This window comes from Sturnira hondurensis, unplaced genomic scaffold, assembly GCF_014824575.4.
Source record: "Sturnira hondurensis isolate 20B ecotype Veracruz unplaced genomic scaffold, ASM1482457v3 Scaffold0014384, whole genome shotgun sequence".
Lineage (NCBI taxonomy): Eukaryota > Metazoa > Chordata > Mammalia > Chiroptera > Phyllostomidae > Sturnira > Sturnira hondurensis.
In genome coordinates, this window is record NW_028087015.1 from 6,609,105 (window position 1) to 6,623,214 (window position 14,110).

Here is a 14,110-nt window from a genome sequence, read left to right on the forward strand (position 1 = left end):
TGTCTCCGGTACAACACTGTTTTGATTTAGTAGGTTTATATTAAATCTTGAAATCTGTTAGTGTGTCCTCTAACTTTGTTCTCTTTCAAAATTGTTTGGCTATTCCAGTGCTTTGGCCTTGTCATATATGTTTTAGAATCCACTAGCTTATTTCTACAAAAATTTCTGTTGATATTTTGAGTAAAATTGTGTGGAATCTGTATATCATTTTGCAGAGATCTGGTGAATTAACAAAATTGAGTCTTTCAAATCATGAATATGTACATCTTTCAATGTGTGTAAGTTTTTAATCTCTCAGCAGTGTTTTGTAGTTTTAAGTGCCAGACTCTGCAAAAGAAGGAAATGTGTAAACTACGTAGGACTTCTAAAAAATGTACATGATTTACATTTACAGGAAGAACTACCACCACTCAATTTACAGTAGCACCAAAAACCATGGACTACTTAGATCTAAATCTAACACAACTTCTGTAGAATTTATTTTCTAAATAGTTACTGTTAATCTACAGTAGGAGTGGCTTTCAGATTGGATCACATCTCTCCCCTCCTTAAAAATACTCATTTGATCCTTTACTCATAATGGAATCTTTATTTATTTATTTATTTATATTATTTTTTAAGTATATTTTATTGATTATACCATTACAGTTGTTCTATTCCCCCCCTTCATTCCCCTCCACCCGCACATTCCCTCCTCCACCATTCTCCCCTCCTTAGTTTATAACCACGTGTCTCAAGTTCTTTAGATTCTATATTTCCCCCACTATTCTAGCCCTCCCCCCTATCCATTTTCTGCCTACCATCTATGCTATTTTCTGTGCCTTCTCCCCCTTTCTCCTCCTCCCACCCCCCTGTTTCTAACCCTCCATGTGTTCTTCATTTCTATGGTTCCACTCCTGATCTAGCTGTCTTCTGGTTTGCTTTTGTTTTAGGTGTGGTTGTTAATAACTGTGTGTTTGCTGTCCTTTCACTGTTCCTATTTTTCATCTTCTTTTTCTTATATAAGTCCCTTTAGCATTTCATATAAGTGATGATGAACTTGGTGATGATGAACTCCTTGAACTTGACCTTATCTGAGAAGCACTTTATCTGTCCTTCCATTCTAAATGAAAGTTTTGCTGGATAAAGCAATCTTGGCTGTAGATCTTTGAATTTCATGACTTGGAATACTTCTTTCCAGCCCCTTCTTGCCTGTAAGGTCTCTTTTGAGAAAGAAAGTCTGAAAGTCTGATGGGAACTCCTTTGTAGGTGACTGTCCCCTTATCTCTTGCTGCTTCTAGGATTCTCTCCTTCATTTTAGTCTTGGCTAATGTAATTATGATGTGCCTTGGTGTGTTCCTTCTTGGGTCCAACTTCTTTGGCACTCTCTGAGCTTCCTGGATTTCCTGGAAGTCTATTTCCTTTGCCAGACTGGGGAAGTTCTCCTTTATTATTTGTTCAAATAAGTGTTCCACTCGTGGCTGTTTCTTTCCCCCTTCTGGTACCCCTATAATCCGGATGTTGGAACGTTTAAAGATGTCTTAGAGGTTCCTAAGCCTCTCCTCATTTGTTTGAATTCTCATTTCTTCATTCCTTTCTGGTTGGATGTTTCATTCTTCCTTCTGGTCCATTCCATTGATTTGAGTCCCCGTTTCCTTTCCATGGCTATTGGTTTCCTGGACATCTCCCTTCATTTCAATTAGTTTAGCCTTCATATGTTCCTCTAATTTGTGACTATAATCAACCAGTTCTGTGAGCATCCTGATAAATAGTGTCTTGAATTGTGCTTCTGAGAGGCTGGCAATTTCTCGGTCGCTTAGAGTTATTGGCTCTGGGATTTTGAGTTCTTCATGCGCCATCTTTTGGGCTGTTCGTGCCTGTCAAGTAGCAAGATCGGAGCCCTAGATGTTCACTAGAGCAGGGCAACTCAGTCGCTGGATTGTGAAGTTGTATGTGGGGGCGGGGTCAAAGAGGGACAATGGCTTCCCTCTGCCGCCTGCTACCGTGGTCCCCACCAGTCACAGCAGCCACCACCGTCACCAGGCCCACGCGTTTCGTTCCACTGCATGTGAGTGTGCCACCGCCGTCAGCCCTCCACCACTGGGTTCGCCCCCTGGGGCCTGCATGGTCCGTCTCACTTTGCTCGAATGTGCGACCGAGGTCAGTCTGCCCTGCACCTCAACTGGTTCCGGGCTGCCTGAGCGCCTAGGTCAGGGGATCTGTCCTGCCTGACCCAGCTCCACTGCTGGCTCCACCCCTCTTACCGTCCCTGTTGAACGGTTCGTAGTTGTCGGACTTCCGTATAATTCCGTTTTCTGGTCTTTGGGTGTGTCCTATTTCTCCAAACCTTTGTTGTGTTCAAACTTGGTTGTGGGAGAAGGCACAGTGTTTCCACCTATGCCTCCATCTTGGCGGAAGTCCATAATGGAATCTTTAGTCACATGGAATAAGGAATGGTTTCTGGGCTGGGAGTTCAAAGGCTTCCTTAGTTTGACAACTAGTTATTTTTCTTATCTCTCATTCTTCTTCCCTCCAACATTTATGTTCCTGGTAGAGCTTCAAGCAGTATTGTGAAATGTAATGTGGGTTTCTGGAACGTGGCAGTCTCAGGGAGGTCAGCTCCTACAATGACCACTACCCGAGTGCCTTTTCTATACAGAGGTGATAGATGGCTTCTGAAGGCAAAGAGTCCAGCTCAGGCTGGCAAAAGGGGTGTCCCACCTACAGCCTGCGGGCTGCATGCAGCCCAGGATGGCTGTGAATGTGGTCCAAAACAGAGTTGTAAGTTTACTTAAAACATCATGAGATTTGTTGTGATTACATGTCACAATGTATTTAATGTGTGGCCCAAGACAGCTCTTCTTCCAGTGTGGTCCAGAGAAACCAAGAGGTTGGACACCCCTGCTAGATGCTGCAAGTTTCTGCTGATGCCAAAGAGATGATTTCGGTATATATTATGAAAAGGACTTTGTCATTGTGTCCTCTGTCATTTATGGGTCAAATTTATTAAAATTATAAACTGTGTTTTCCTCGTGGTTTAGATGCCCTAGACTATTTTGATTGATTAAATAATGAATTCAAATTTGTTTCAAGTAAATTCATCAAAGAGTAGTAGTTGTAGTATATTTTCTAATTTTTAAAAAATATATTATATTGCCCTGGCTGGTGTAGCTCAATGGAGTGAGCGCGGGCCTGCGAACTGGACAATCGAGGTTCGATTCCCAGTCAGGGCACATGCCTGGGTTGCAAGCCAGTCCCCGGCAGGGGCCAGTTCCCAGCAGGGGATGCACTAGAAGCAACCATACATTGATGTTTCTCTTCCTCTCTCCTTTCCTTCCCCTCTAAAAATAAATAAAGTATTTAAAAAATTGTTTAAAAAATATATTGTATTGATTATGCCATTACAGTTGTCCCATTTTCCCCCTTCATTCCCCTCCACCCTGCACACCCCCTCCTCCCACATTCCCCCCCTTTAGTTCATGTCCACGTGTCTTAACTTCTTTAGCTTTTACATTTCCTGTACAATTCTTGCCCTCCCCCTGTCTATTTTCTGCCTATTGTCTATGTTACTTATTCTCTGTAACTTCTCCCCCCTTCTCCTCCTCCCACTCCCCTGTTGCTAACCCTCCATGTGATCTCCATTTCTATGGTTCCGCTCCTGATCTAGCTGTCCTCTTAGTTTGCTTTTGTTTTAGGTGTGGTTGTTAGGAACTGTGAGTTTGCTGTCCTTTCACTGTTCATATTTTTTATCCTCTTTCTTTTAGATAAGTCCCTTTAACATTTCATATAATAAAGGATTGGTGATGATGAACTTCTTGAACTTGACCTTATCTGAGAAGCACTTTATCTGCCCTTCCATTCTAAATGAAAGCTTTGCTGGGTAGAGCAGTCTTGGATGTGGGTCTTTGGATTTCATGACTTGGAATACTTCTTTCCAGCCCCTTCTTGCCTGTAAGGTCTCTTTCAAGAAATCAGCTGACAGTCTGATGGGAACTCCTTTGTAGGTGACTGTCCCCTTATCTCTTGCTGCTTCTAGGATTCTCTCCTTCATTTTAATCTTGGCTAATGTAATTATGATGTGCCTTGGTGTGTTCTTCATTGGGTCCAGCTTCTCTGGGACTCTCTGAGCTTCCTGGACTTCCTGGAAGTCTATTTCCTTTTCCAGATTGGGGAAGTTCTCCTTTATTATTTGTTCAAATAAGTTTTCCTCTTGTCACTCTTGCTCTTCCCCTTCTGGTATCCCTATAATTCGGATGTTGGAACGTTTAAAGATGATGTCCTGGAGGTTCCTAAGCCTCTCATTTTTTTGAATTCTTATTTCTTCATTCTTTTCTGTTTGGTTGTGTCTTTCTTCCTTCTGGTCCACTCCATTGATTTTAGTCCCAGTTTTCTTTCCATCACTATTGGTTCTATGTGCATTTTGCTTCATTTCAATTAGTGTAGCCTGCGTTTTTTTTATCTAATTTTCGACCAAAATCAACCAGTTCTGTGAGCATCCTGATCACCAGTGTTTTGAACTGTGCATCTGAAAGGTTGGCTATCTCTTGGTCACTTAGAAGTATTGGCTCTGGGGCTTTGAGCTGTTCTTCTTATTCAGCCATAATGTTTTGGTCTGTTCATGCCTGTCATGTATGAGGGACGGAGCCTTAGGCGCAATCCAGTTGCTGGGTTGTGACACTGTTTGTGGGGTTGGGGTCAGAGAGGGAGCAATGGCATTTGTTCTGCTCTCTCTCTTGGATTTCTTTCCCCTTTGCCACTTCCCACAGGCAAATTGGGCCCTTCTGGTGCTGGTTCTCGGGTAGGTAGACTTGTGTACATTCTAGGACCCTGTGGTTCTCCCCAGCAAATTCTCCCGTGATGCTCGGAGCCTCTCCTGGCACCTCAACCCCCGAAAGTTTTTCCAATTGGTGCTTTTAGGCTTTAGTTCCTGTCCCTGGGGTCCTGGGTTGTGTGGTCTGTCTCACTGTTCGTTTTTTCACCTTCTTTATCTGTGTGTGAATGTGTGACCACAGTCAGCTAGCTGCCCCACACCCTCACTGGGTCTGCCTGTTGCCACCCCACACCTGGGATCTGCCAACCGTTGCTTGTGCTTGTGGGTTGGTCTGGCCGCTTTTTCCAGCTTGACCCCTCTCTGCCAGCCACTGACTCCGCCCCTCTTATGGGTCTGGACGAATGGTTCATTGTGGTTGGACTTTGGTACAGTTAAGTTTTCTGTCTGTTTTGGTTCTGTTTTTGTTAGTAAATTGTTGTCCTTAAATTTGGTTGTGCGAGGAGGTACAGTGTTTCTACCTACGCCTCCATCTTGGCCTGAAGTCGTCTATTTTCTAATTTTTTTGTGTGTGCAACCAATATTTGGTAGTTGAGGTGGCAGTAGGAGACCTGGGTCATTTTATTGGTTGACTTGCTGTGGCCAGTGCCTTTTCTGGCCTCAGTGTAGAAATGTGGAGTTTGTACTATATCATTTCCAATGGACTTTTGATTCTGGAATCCACATCATAATGTTAGGATTAAATTTATAATTTATAAAGCAAAAGCAAATGTATTCCACTAGAGGGAGCTCTGTTCTTTTTAATGTTCTAAAACAATTTTATTGAAAAATAGGTCTTTCATAGGAAATGTATAAATGGTAGCTGAACAGCCTATATAAGAAGGATAAAATGAACATCTGTTGACCCACACTTTGCATCATTTCCTCAGAGGTCATTAATAGTTTTGATTTCTGTTTTAATCATAGCCTTGCTTCTCTTTATTGTTTTAACACTTACTCTTGGATCCTTAAACAATTTATTCATTTATTTCTGAAATATTTTTCTCCTTCGAATTTTGCATAAAGGATACTAACGAGTCTTTATTCTTTCCCATTTGTTCTTTTATTTCTTATGATTTTTTAGATTCGTCCAGTTGGTTCATATGTTTAATGATAGTTTGTGGGCTTTTCTCATCTGTATTCTATTGTGTTGCATCAATACACCACAATCCGTCCTCCTGTTGGTGGTGGTTTGGGTTGCTTTCCGTATTTTACTGTTATGCCCCCATGAACATTTGTGGATATGTTTCCTTTTGCACATGCGCAGGTTTCTCTAAGATACCTAGAGTTACCTTGAAGTGGAGTTAGTTTAGAGGGTGTGTACATGTTCAACCTTACCAGGTAGTGGCATTTGTTTTCCATTGTGGGTATGCTAATTTTTATTCTAGTAGTAGAAAATGTTTGATATTGAGTGGCTTACTTTTTTTCCAGTCTGTTAAGTGTGAAATGCTGTCTCCTTGTGATGTTATTTTGATGAGTTAATGTGTTATATTTTGTTCATTGGGGGGTTTTTTGGTCAAAAATTTAGAAAAAGCTCATTAAGCACTTTGCCCCTTACCCGTGTGCCATCATTTGGGCTGGAGAATTCACTTCCGAGAAGGCGTCTTTCTCTGTTCACAAACACGGTGATTGCTGGTGTCTGACACGGAGTTGGTCTTCTGTGTGCCAGGCTCCACTTGCCACCCAGGGTGACTTCACTGGCTTTAGTGTTTAATTTCATTTATATTTTGGAATTATTTGGAAATAATTGCCTTGGTAACTTAAATACCAAAAATTCAAGCTATCTTTTAGTTTATTTATCTTTAACTTGATTTAATGATTTGCAGACCTCATTTTTTTTCTTACTGACTCAAAACTGACCTTTCAAGTAAAGCCCAGTTATTGGATGTTCTTTTCAGAGAAGATGAAATTCAACTTCTCTCCATCAGTCATCTTTTTTCAAGTCTATGATGACTGCTTTTGAAATGTTTCTCTATAATAATCTTTATTTGTGATTCTCCTAACTCACCTCGATGAAACTTTTCTTTGTAAAGTACAGACATTTTAAAATTCTTTACTTCTGCATTTGCCTTGGGAATAAGATCTTTTTGTTTTAAATATATATTTTATTTATTTATTTTTAGTGAGAGGGGCAGGAAGAATAAAGAGTGGGAGAGAAAAATCAATGTGTGGTTGCCTCTCATATGTCCCCCACTGGGGACCTGGCCTGCAACCCAGGCATGTGCCCTGACTGGAAATTGAACCAGCGACCCTTTGCTTCACAGGCCCGTGCTCAATCCACTGAGCTACACCAGCCAGGGCAAGAATAAGATCTTTATAATTAATTTGAGTTATTTTTTTCTATGGATATCATGGACAAAGTTTCAAGCCTTTATTTTGGCCTAACTAAATAAAAAGTCAGAATAAAAACCTAACTGTCAACATTGAGCACTAGAGTTTTTGCGTTGCTTTATCAGTGCAGTGGGATGTTGTTTATTGTTTTCTAACAAGCTAACATAAAAAGGTCCTTTGAGGAAAATACGTATTAATTACCTTTCTGTTGTTCTTTATCAGGTGTGGTCTAGACCAGTTTAAAGAGAGTTAGATTATATTTAGTCGTGTATGTGTTAGTTCAGGAGCGATGCTGCTGATTGATGTCTAGGAGTGCTGGGAGCCCAGGGTTATTGAAAGGCAGAATGAGGACATTGGACAGCTTTCCACCTCCTCTGAGATGGATTTCTAGACGGAAGCTTCAATCTCAGTGTGAAGTGCTGGATATTTTAGGGAAGGAGGATTAATCTTTATTAGAATTAGTTATAAAAATGACTATTAGGCCAAATGCTTTTTGTTCTAATACATGCTTCCTTAGCAGGTATTAGTGCAGGTTCATCTATCAGTAATTTGTATTTGCATACTTATCTACAAACTTCAGCTGCAGTTATGAGGCAGTCAGGATTTTGAGCTAACTGAAAGAAATGGCTTACCCAAGCATCTCATTAATAACTTATTTAATCGTGAAATTCAAATGATAACAGGACAAGTTTTATTTATTTAAAAATGTGTTAGGCTGGGTGGCATGCAGGTCCCTCTGTCCACATGCAGCAGGCAGTCAGTCCCTCCCGCTGTCCCATCAAGAGGGACAGCCCCGGGCCTGGGCTCCTGCTCCCCTCAGAGGGATTCAGGGATCCCCAGGGCCCAGGAGGAGGAGGAGGAGGCAGTGTTGTTGAGGTGAGGAGGAAGGGCGCATCCAGGGGGCCCCACCAGACCTGTGATCACTGAGGGGGCCTCTGTGCCTTTTCCCAGCCCCTCCCCTAACCCCACCACTGTTCTGCTACCTACCACGATGGCCCTGAAGAGAATCCACGAGGAATTTAATGATGACCTAGCGTAGGAGCCCCAGCTCTGGCTCAGCACAGTGTTCTGCAAGTCCTGTTGGAGATAGGTTCCTTCCTCAAGGTGCAATAATGGGGACAAAGGACAGTCCCTGTCAGGGTGGAGTACTTTTCTTGTCAGTTCAGTTCCCAACAGATTACCCCTTCAAACTACCGAAGCCAGCATTTACAACAAGAATGTATCATTCAAATATTAACAGCAACGGCATCATTTGTCTGGATTTTCTGTGGTCACAGTGATTTTATACACTAACTTTCTGAAGGACTGTTGTCCAGCTGTTCTCTGTTGTGCAGTGGTGATCCAGATGATCCCTTGGTGCCTGAGAGTGCTCGGGCCTACAAAACTGATAGAGGCAAATACAACAGAATAGCTCAGGGATGGACTCAGAAGTATGCAATCTAATGAAAGAAATAATTGGATAGCCTCTACAAATAAAGATAGGGGAACTCGGAAAGAGGAAGGTCCTTTGATTTCCACTTGACTGCTTTCTATGAGCTCTTGCCTCATCTTCCCCCGTGCTCCTGTTTACCTGATACCGCCTGTTTACCTGATACTGCTCCTGTTTACCTGATACCGCCATGCTGCTGTACAGGCTTGTTACAAGAAACTAGGAACACTGTGCTTCTGGACCGGCATTGCCCCCTAGCGGAGAAGTGTGTGTGTGACAAACCAGTTCTCCAGGTTGAACCCAGGTTTGGGGCTGAAAGCTTTCCTGTTGATTTAAATTTGGATAAGGGCAAGGTGAGGGGTGGTGGGTATGGGGTGCGCTTGGATGGGGGAAGACAGCTCCACTGTTCTGTAGGAGATGGTTTTTAGATGGAATACTTTTACTGCTAAAACAGATGTTAAGAAGGGGTGGGATGGATTGGGTAAAAGAAGGTGAACGGATTAGCTGGAGACCATGTGCATAGCCCATGGACACGGACAATAGTGTGGTGAAGGCCTGGGGCAGCGGGGCTGAAGGTGGAAAAGAGGGGAAAAGGGAGGCTTTTGTAATAGTGTCAACAATAAAAAAGTGAGCAACAACAACAAAACAAATATGAAAAACAAGGCAAAGAACACAAAGCTGTTTCTGTATTCGTTTTGTGGTGAAGGACCTATGCTTAGGTGAAAGTTATGACCAATCAGATTAAAATCTACCCATATCCTGCATTTTAAGGTCTAAGTTTGACGGGATTGAACCCATTTGTACATAAAGTGTGAAGGGCTTTGTTCCCACTTTTTAACATCTCCCAGCCCTCTAACCTCGGCCTTTCAGCCCCCTGTTCTTGCTTCTGTTTTCTTTGGTTTGTATGTGGTCTCTCAGTTGATACATAGCTAGTGCCTCTTATTTTTCTTATGTTTTTAACTGCTTAGATCTCTTTGGATGTGAGGGTAAAAATTCATTTGATGGAAATACTTGTATATAGTTAAAGATCCTGTTGCTCCTCTGGAGTTTGTATGTTCAAAAATGATTTATCTCTGTAATAAAGTCATTACTACAGTGATAGAAACCGTGTCACATTTTTCCTTTATAAATGTTATTTGATGGGCATGATGAAGAATATTTTTTAAAATTATGTATTGTTGGGTATAATTAGCCCTGTATAATGACTTGATTAAGTATGAACTCATTTATTATATGGAGTTTGCTGTTATATGAGTTTTCAAGGATATAAGAAGTGACTGTTGAAATACCTGTGTCTTTCACTGACTACAATAATGGAGGTTTTCTTCTTGGTTTTTAGATTTCCTCTTTCCTCACCCCTGAAACCATATCCAAAGAAGCCCCCATGCCAAAAGGATGCTATCAAATTTCCTCAGTGGACTGACCCCCTACCGGGCACTTCACAAGAGAACATCCCAGTGAGGCCAGTTGTGATGGTAAGTGTCACTGCTACCCGGGCAGTGGCAGCGAGAGTGAGCAGTGGTCTGGGGACCTCCAGGCTCAGTCCCGGTTCCCTCTGTCAGTTCCTCGATGTGAACTCTGGTGCGAAAGTACTTCAGAGCAGTATCTGACCTGTCAGTAGCTGAGAGACCAGTCACGAAGACTGGGTTTTGCATTTTTATTGCTCTTGTGTATTGATATTTTGAACACATATATGGTAGCTGTTTTCATATGTTCAGACCAAGCAGTTTTTTGTTAAAATTCCCTTATTATCTCCTTTTCCTTTCTGTTCTGTATGTTGCTCTTTTCCCTGTTTGTCTCCTCCTTCTGAACTTTGTGACCAATTGAGAGTGAGAGGTTGGGATATGGAGTGTTTTTTATGGAGCCTTACACAAAATATGAACAAAGGAAGCCCTGGCCGGGTGACTTGGTTGGTTGGAGCATCGCCCTGTACACCAAAAGGTTGTGGGTTCAATTCCTGGTCAGGGCACATACTTAGTTTGTGGGTTCGATCCCTGTTTGGGTGCATATGGGAGGAAACCAGCCAATGCTTCTTTCTCACATCGATGCTTCTCCTTCCTCCCCCCACCCCTCTAAAGTCAGTAAACATATCCTCGGGTGAGGATTAAAAAAAAGAAAAATATATAAATATATATAAACAAAGGTAGAATCTGCTAGTGTTGGAAAACCTAAGCTCATTGAACTTCTTTTTGGGGGACATACTTTTTCTTTGAAATATCCCCATAAAGACTACCAAGATGGAAATAATGCTTAAAAAATAAAATACAGAGAAAAATTTTGTATAGCAGTTTTTAGGAATTGGAATAACACCAATGTTTTAAGTTAATCTAGTCTCATAGGACTTGATGTCCAGTTCATTCTTCTGTTTGCAAAGACTTGATGTAAACATTTTTGGCCAGGTAATGAAAAGAGTTACCTGAAGAGGTTGTATTGTATCTTGGCGAGAACAGTGAAGCAGCTTAGGCTTCATCAAAGATAATTCAAGAAAAAGTGACACCGGTGACAGAAATGGGGACTCTGTAAGGGCTTGCAGATATGTCGGGGCAGTGATGAATTTGGTTTTAAATGTGTTTGATGATAAAATTGGGTTGTGTTAATTGGAAATGTCTAATAGGCAGATGGAAAGAACAGCGCTGGAACTAGGAGGAGAGGTCGTATTTGGAAGTCATTGTATTCACTCGACAAAGATGTATTAAGTGTCTGTTGTGAATCATGCGTTGCACTAGGCTCTACAGATACAATGATACGCCACACAGTTTTGCTCTAAAGTGGCTCATAGTCTAGTGAAGCATACAATACAAAATAGATTATCAGGAAATAAAGTGGAACTACTCTGAAAGAGAGAGCACAAAGGATATTTGAGGACTATTTAATTAATTCCTAATGAAGAGTACTTAATTAAGGTCTACTTGATAGTCCCTATCCAGAGAAAATTAAATTATAAGCTCTATGAAATGAGGTACATTGTTTTTTGCACATTCATGTTTAAACACCTCATTGGTAGACCCTGTGGTAGAGCAGTGTTTCGATTCATTGGCCATTGCCCCCCCCCCCCGCCCCGTGATTTTTCTGGTCACCTGACTCTGCATTTGTTTTGACAACTGTTGTCTTGCCTCTTCTTAAAGTTCCCCCATAAATGAAGTGGTAGAAGTTTGGAAGCTCTCTGCTTATTATGATTCCATTAAAGCCTTTACTGCTGCTTCTTGAGAATTGTCCCAAGAAGGAAAGGCAGAGCAGGACCTCTTTCCCTTGACAGAGGTTTTAGGATGATGAGGTTAATAGTTAATAGAGAAACAGTTCATCTTCCCTAAAGAACTTGAGTTCATTATCTATTTATTTATTTATTTATTTTCCTCTTTCTGACTCTGCTTCCACTTCACTAGTTAGTTTTGGTTTTTGTTTTGTCCTATTTTCTCCCTTGCCTTTATATCAAATAAATTGAAATGCATAAAATTATTTCTTGCATTTGCTGAGGGGATAGTACCATGTGGAGAGTAGGAGTGTGTGCTCTGGAGCCACACTGTTGGGTTGAATCTTGACTCCTCCTTTACTAGCTGTTGAGCTTGTTTCTGTTTCATTGACCGGGTTTGTGTCTCAGTTTCTTTTCGGTGAAACTGGGATGGTACACCCCTCTGGGGTGAGGTCATTGTGATAATCAAGTGAGTTCTCACAGGACTCAGTCACTTAACTGCTATTTCTATTATTCATGTGTTCAGTAGAATTGTGTGCAGCAGAGACAAAAGGAGAAAAATTACCCATAATATCCAGAGAGAATTGATACTAACGTGTTTGTTGCGTGTCTCTCTTGAGCTTTAGTTTTGCTGTCCTTGTGGAGTCTCGTTTCACCTGCCTGTTGGGGACACCAGTGATCTGGGGCTGCTGTTCAACATTGTACTCATTCGATCTTTGCTTACCAAAAAACAGAATTCTTGAAATGAATATAATTTTATTTTAAACAGTCATTTAATTTGGACAGTGTGTGAATTTGGATAGGCATTCCTTTACTTAATTTTGAAATGAGTGTTCGAAACTCCCACAGGAAATGCCATGCTTCCGGTCGTAGCCGCCCTGCAGTTCTTGAATGTTCACTAACAACACGACCTGATTTTTAAGAGTCATACTTTATTTCTCTGCAGTCCATACAAGGAACGTTAGTTTATATTTGCTGTTATTTTAAATAAAGTGAAAGAAATTGCCCATAAAGCCTTACCGCTGTCTCCTGAAGTATTTATTCTCTTTCTTTTCACGTCCCTGCCCACCATCAGAACTCTGAGATGTGGTACAAGCGTCACAGTATTGCTATTGGAGAGGTGCCGGCCTGCCGCCTGGTCTACCGCAGACAGCTGACAGAGGCCAACGTGGAAGAGATATGGAAGTCTATGACGTTAGCATAGTATGTGCATTTGACATTAATGGGACTTTTTTGTGATTTTTTTCTAATTTGCTTTTCCAGTATTCTCGGCATGTTTAGTTTTCTGAACTTATGTATAAAAATCTCAACTTTGTATTATTTGTATCCATGCTGCTTATTAAGCATAATTTAATTAAATTCTGGGTAAATAGTTAAGGATAGACATTTGAAAGTTCTTAAACTTTCTAGAAACTCTGAACTCTTAAGTTAATGAAATACATAATGGGGAATTTGAACTTTTAGATGTTAGATGTACTACAGGTAATTAAAGTTAATGGTGTTTATAGCAGGTTTTTTTTTCCCAGAACGATGTAGCAGTTTCTCATCATTGGATAAGCTAATTTTTGTTTTTATAATGTGTTATAAAATCATTTTTGACATTCATGCTGTTATGTTATTAAATTAGTGAAGTAATATGTTAATGGCAAAATGACATTTTTCAAATGTGTTCTATCATACTCAATTTCTAGCTTGTTTGCCCCACAAATATTGGATGAAATGCATAAAAAGAACACATTTTAAAGATTGATTTTTTTTTACAATGCCAGTTTTTTTTGGTAAATGATGATATTTTAAAAAGTAACTAGTTAATGTAATTATTATCTTTTTAGTTTACAGAGAATCCTTGGCCTAGATTCCTTAGAAGAAGTTTTAGATGTCAAACTTGTCAAGTCCAAGTTCATCTTACATAATGTATATAGTGTGAGCAAGCAGGGAGTCGTTATCCTTGATGACAAGTCAAGTAAGTACATAAAACTATTTTGTTTCTGGTTGATCAATATGTTGGTGCACAGTTCTCTCACCTTCTACTTGACACTTCCCTAAACCTTAAATGTTTACCCCTCATTACACATAGCCTCCTGTCATGTCCTAATACGTTTTACCTGAGTGCTCGGATTAAAGAAATGTCATAGAATGATGAATGCTCAGGAGTAAAAACCTCAGTAAAATCCATCCAGAGACTAGTTCAGTGTTTGCTACACTGGGCTTTAGGTGGTTCTGAAAAATTCCCGAAAAGTGAGTAGATTTAAGACTCACCTGACATCTTGAGTCAGTTCACAGGTGGATCCTGGGGTCTGATTGATTTTAGGTTCTCACTGACTTTTTTATAACGGTAACTCTGTGTCAGTTCCTCTGGGATACTCTTGGTTTG

The 14,110-nt window shown here is 40.8% G+C and overlaps 1 protein-coding gene and 1 pseudogene across 1 annotated transcript in view; both read left to right on the plus strand.

Annotated features, from left to right (window-relative positions):
• The window catches only part of DEPDC1B (DEP domain containing 1B), a 71,130-nt gene that overhangs the window by 22,481 nt on the left and 34,539 nt on the right, over positions 1 to 14,110 (plus strand). Inside the window, exons 3-5 of the mRNA XM_037062897.1 lie at positions 9,886 to 10,021; positions 12,812 to 12,939; positions 13,569 to 13,699. Coding sequence (XP_036918792.1) covers positions 9,886 to 10,021; positions 12,812 to 12,939; positions 13,569 to 13,699 — 395 coding nt within the window. The remainder of the gene's footprint in view (positions 1 to 9,885; positions 10,022 to 12,811; positions 12,940 to 13,568; positions 13,700 to 14,110) is intronic.
• On the plus strand, positions 8,109 to 8,560 carry LOC118998630 (ubiquitin-conjugating enzyme E2 D2-like; annotated as a pseudogene).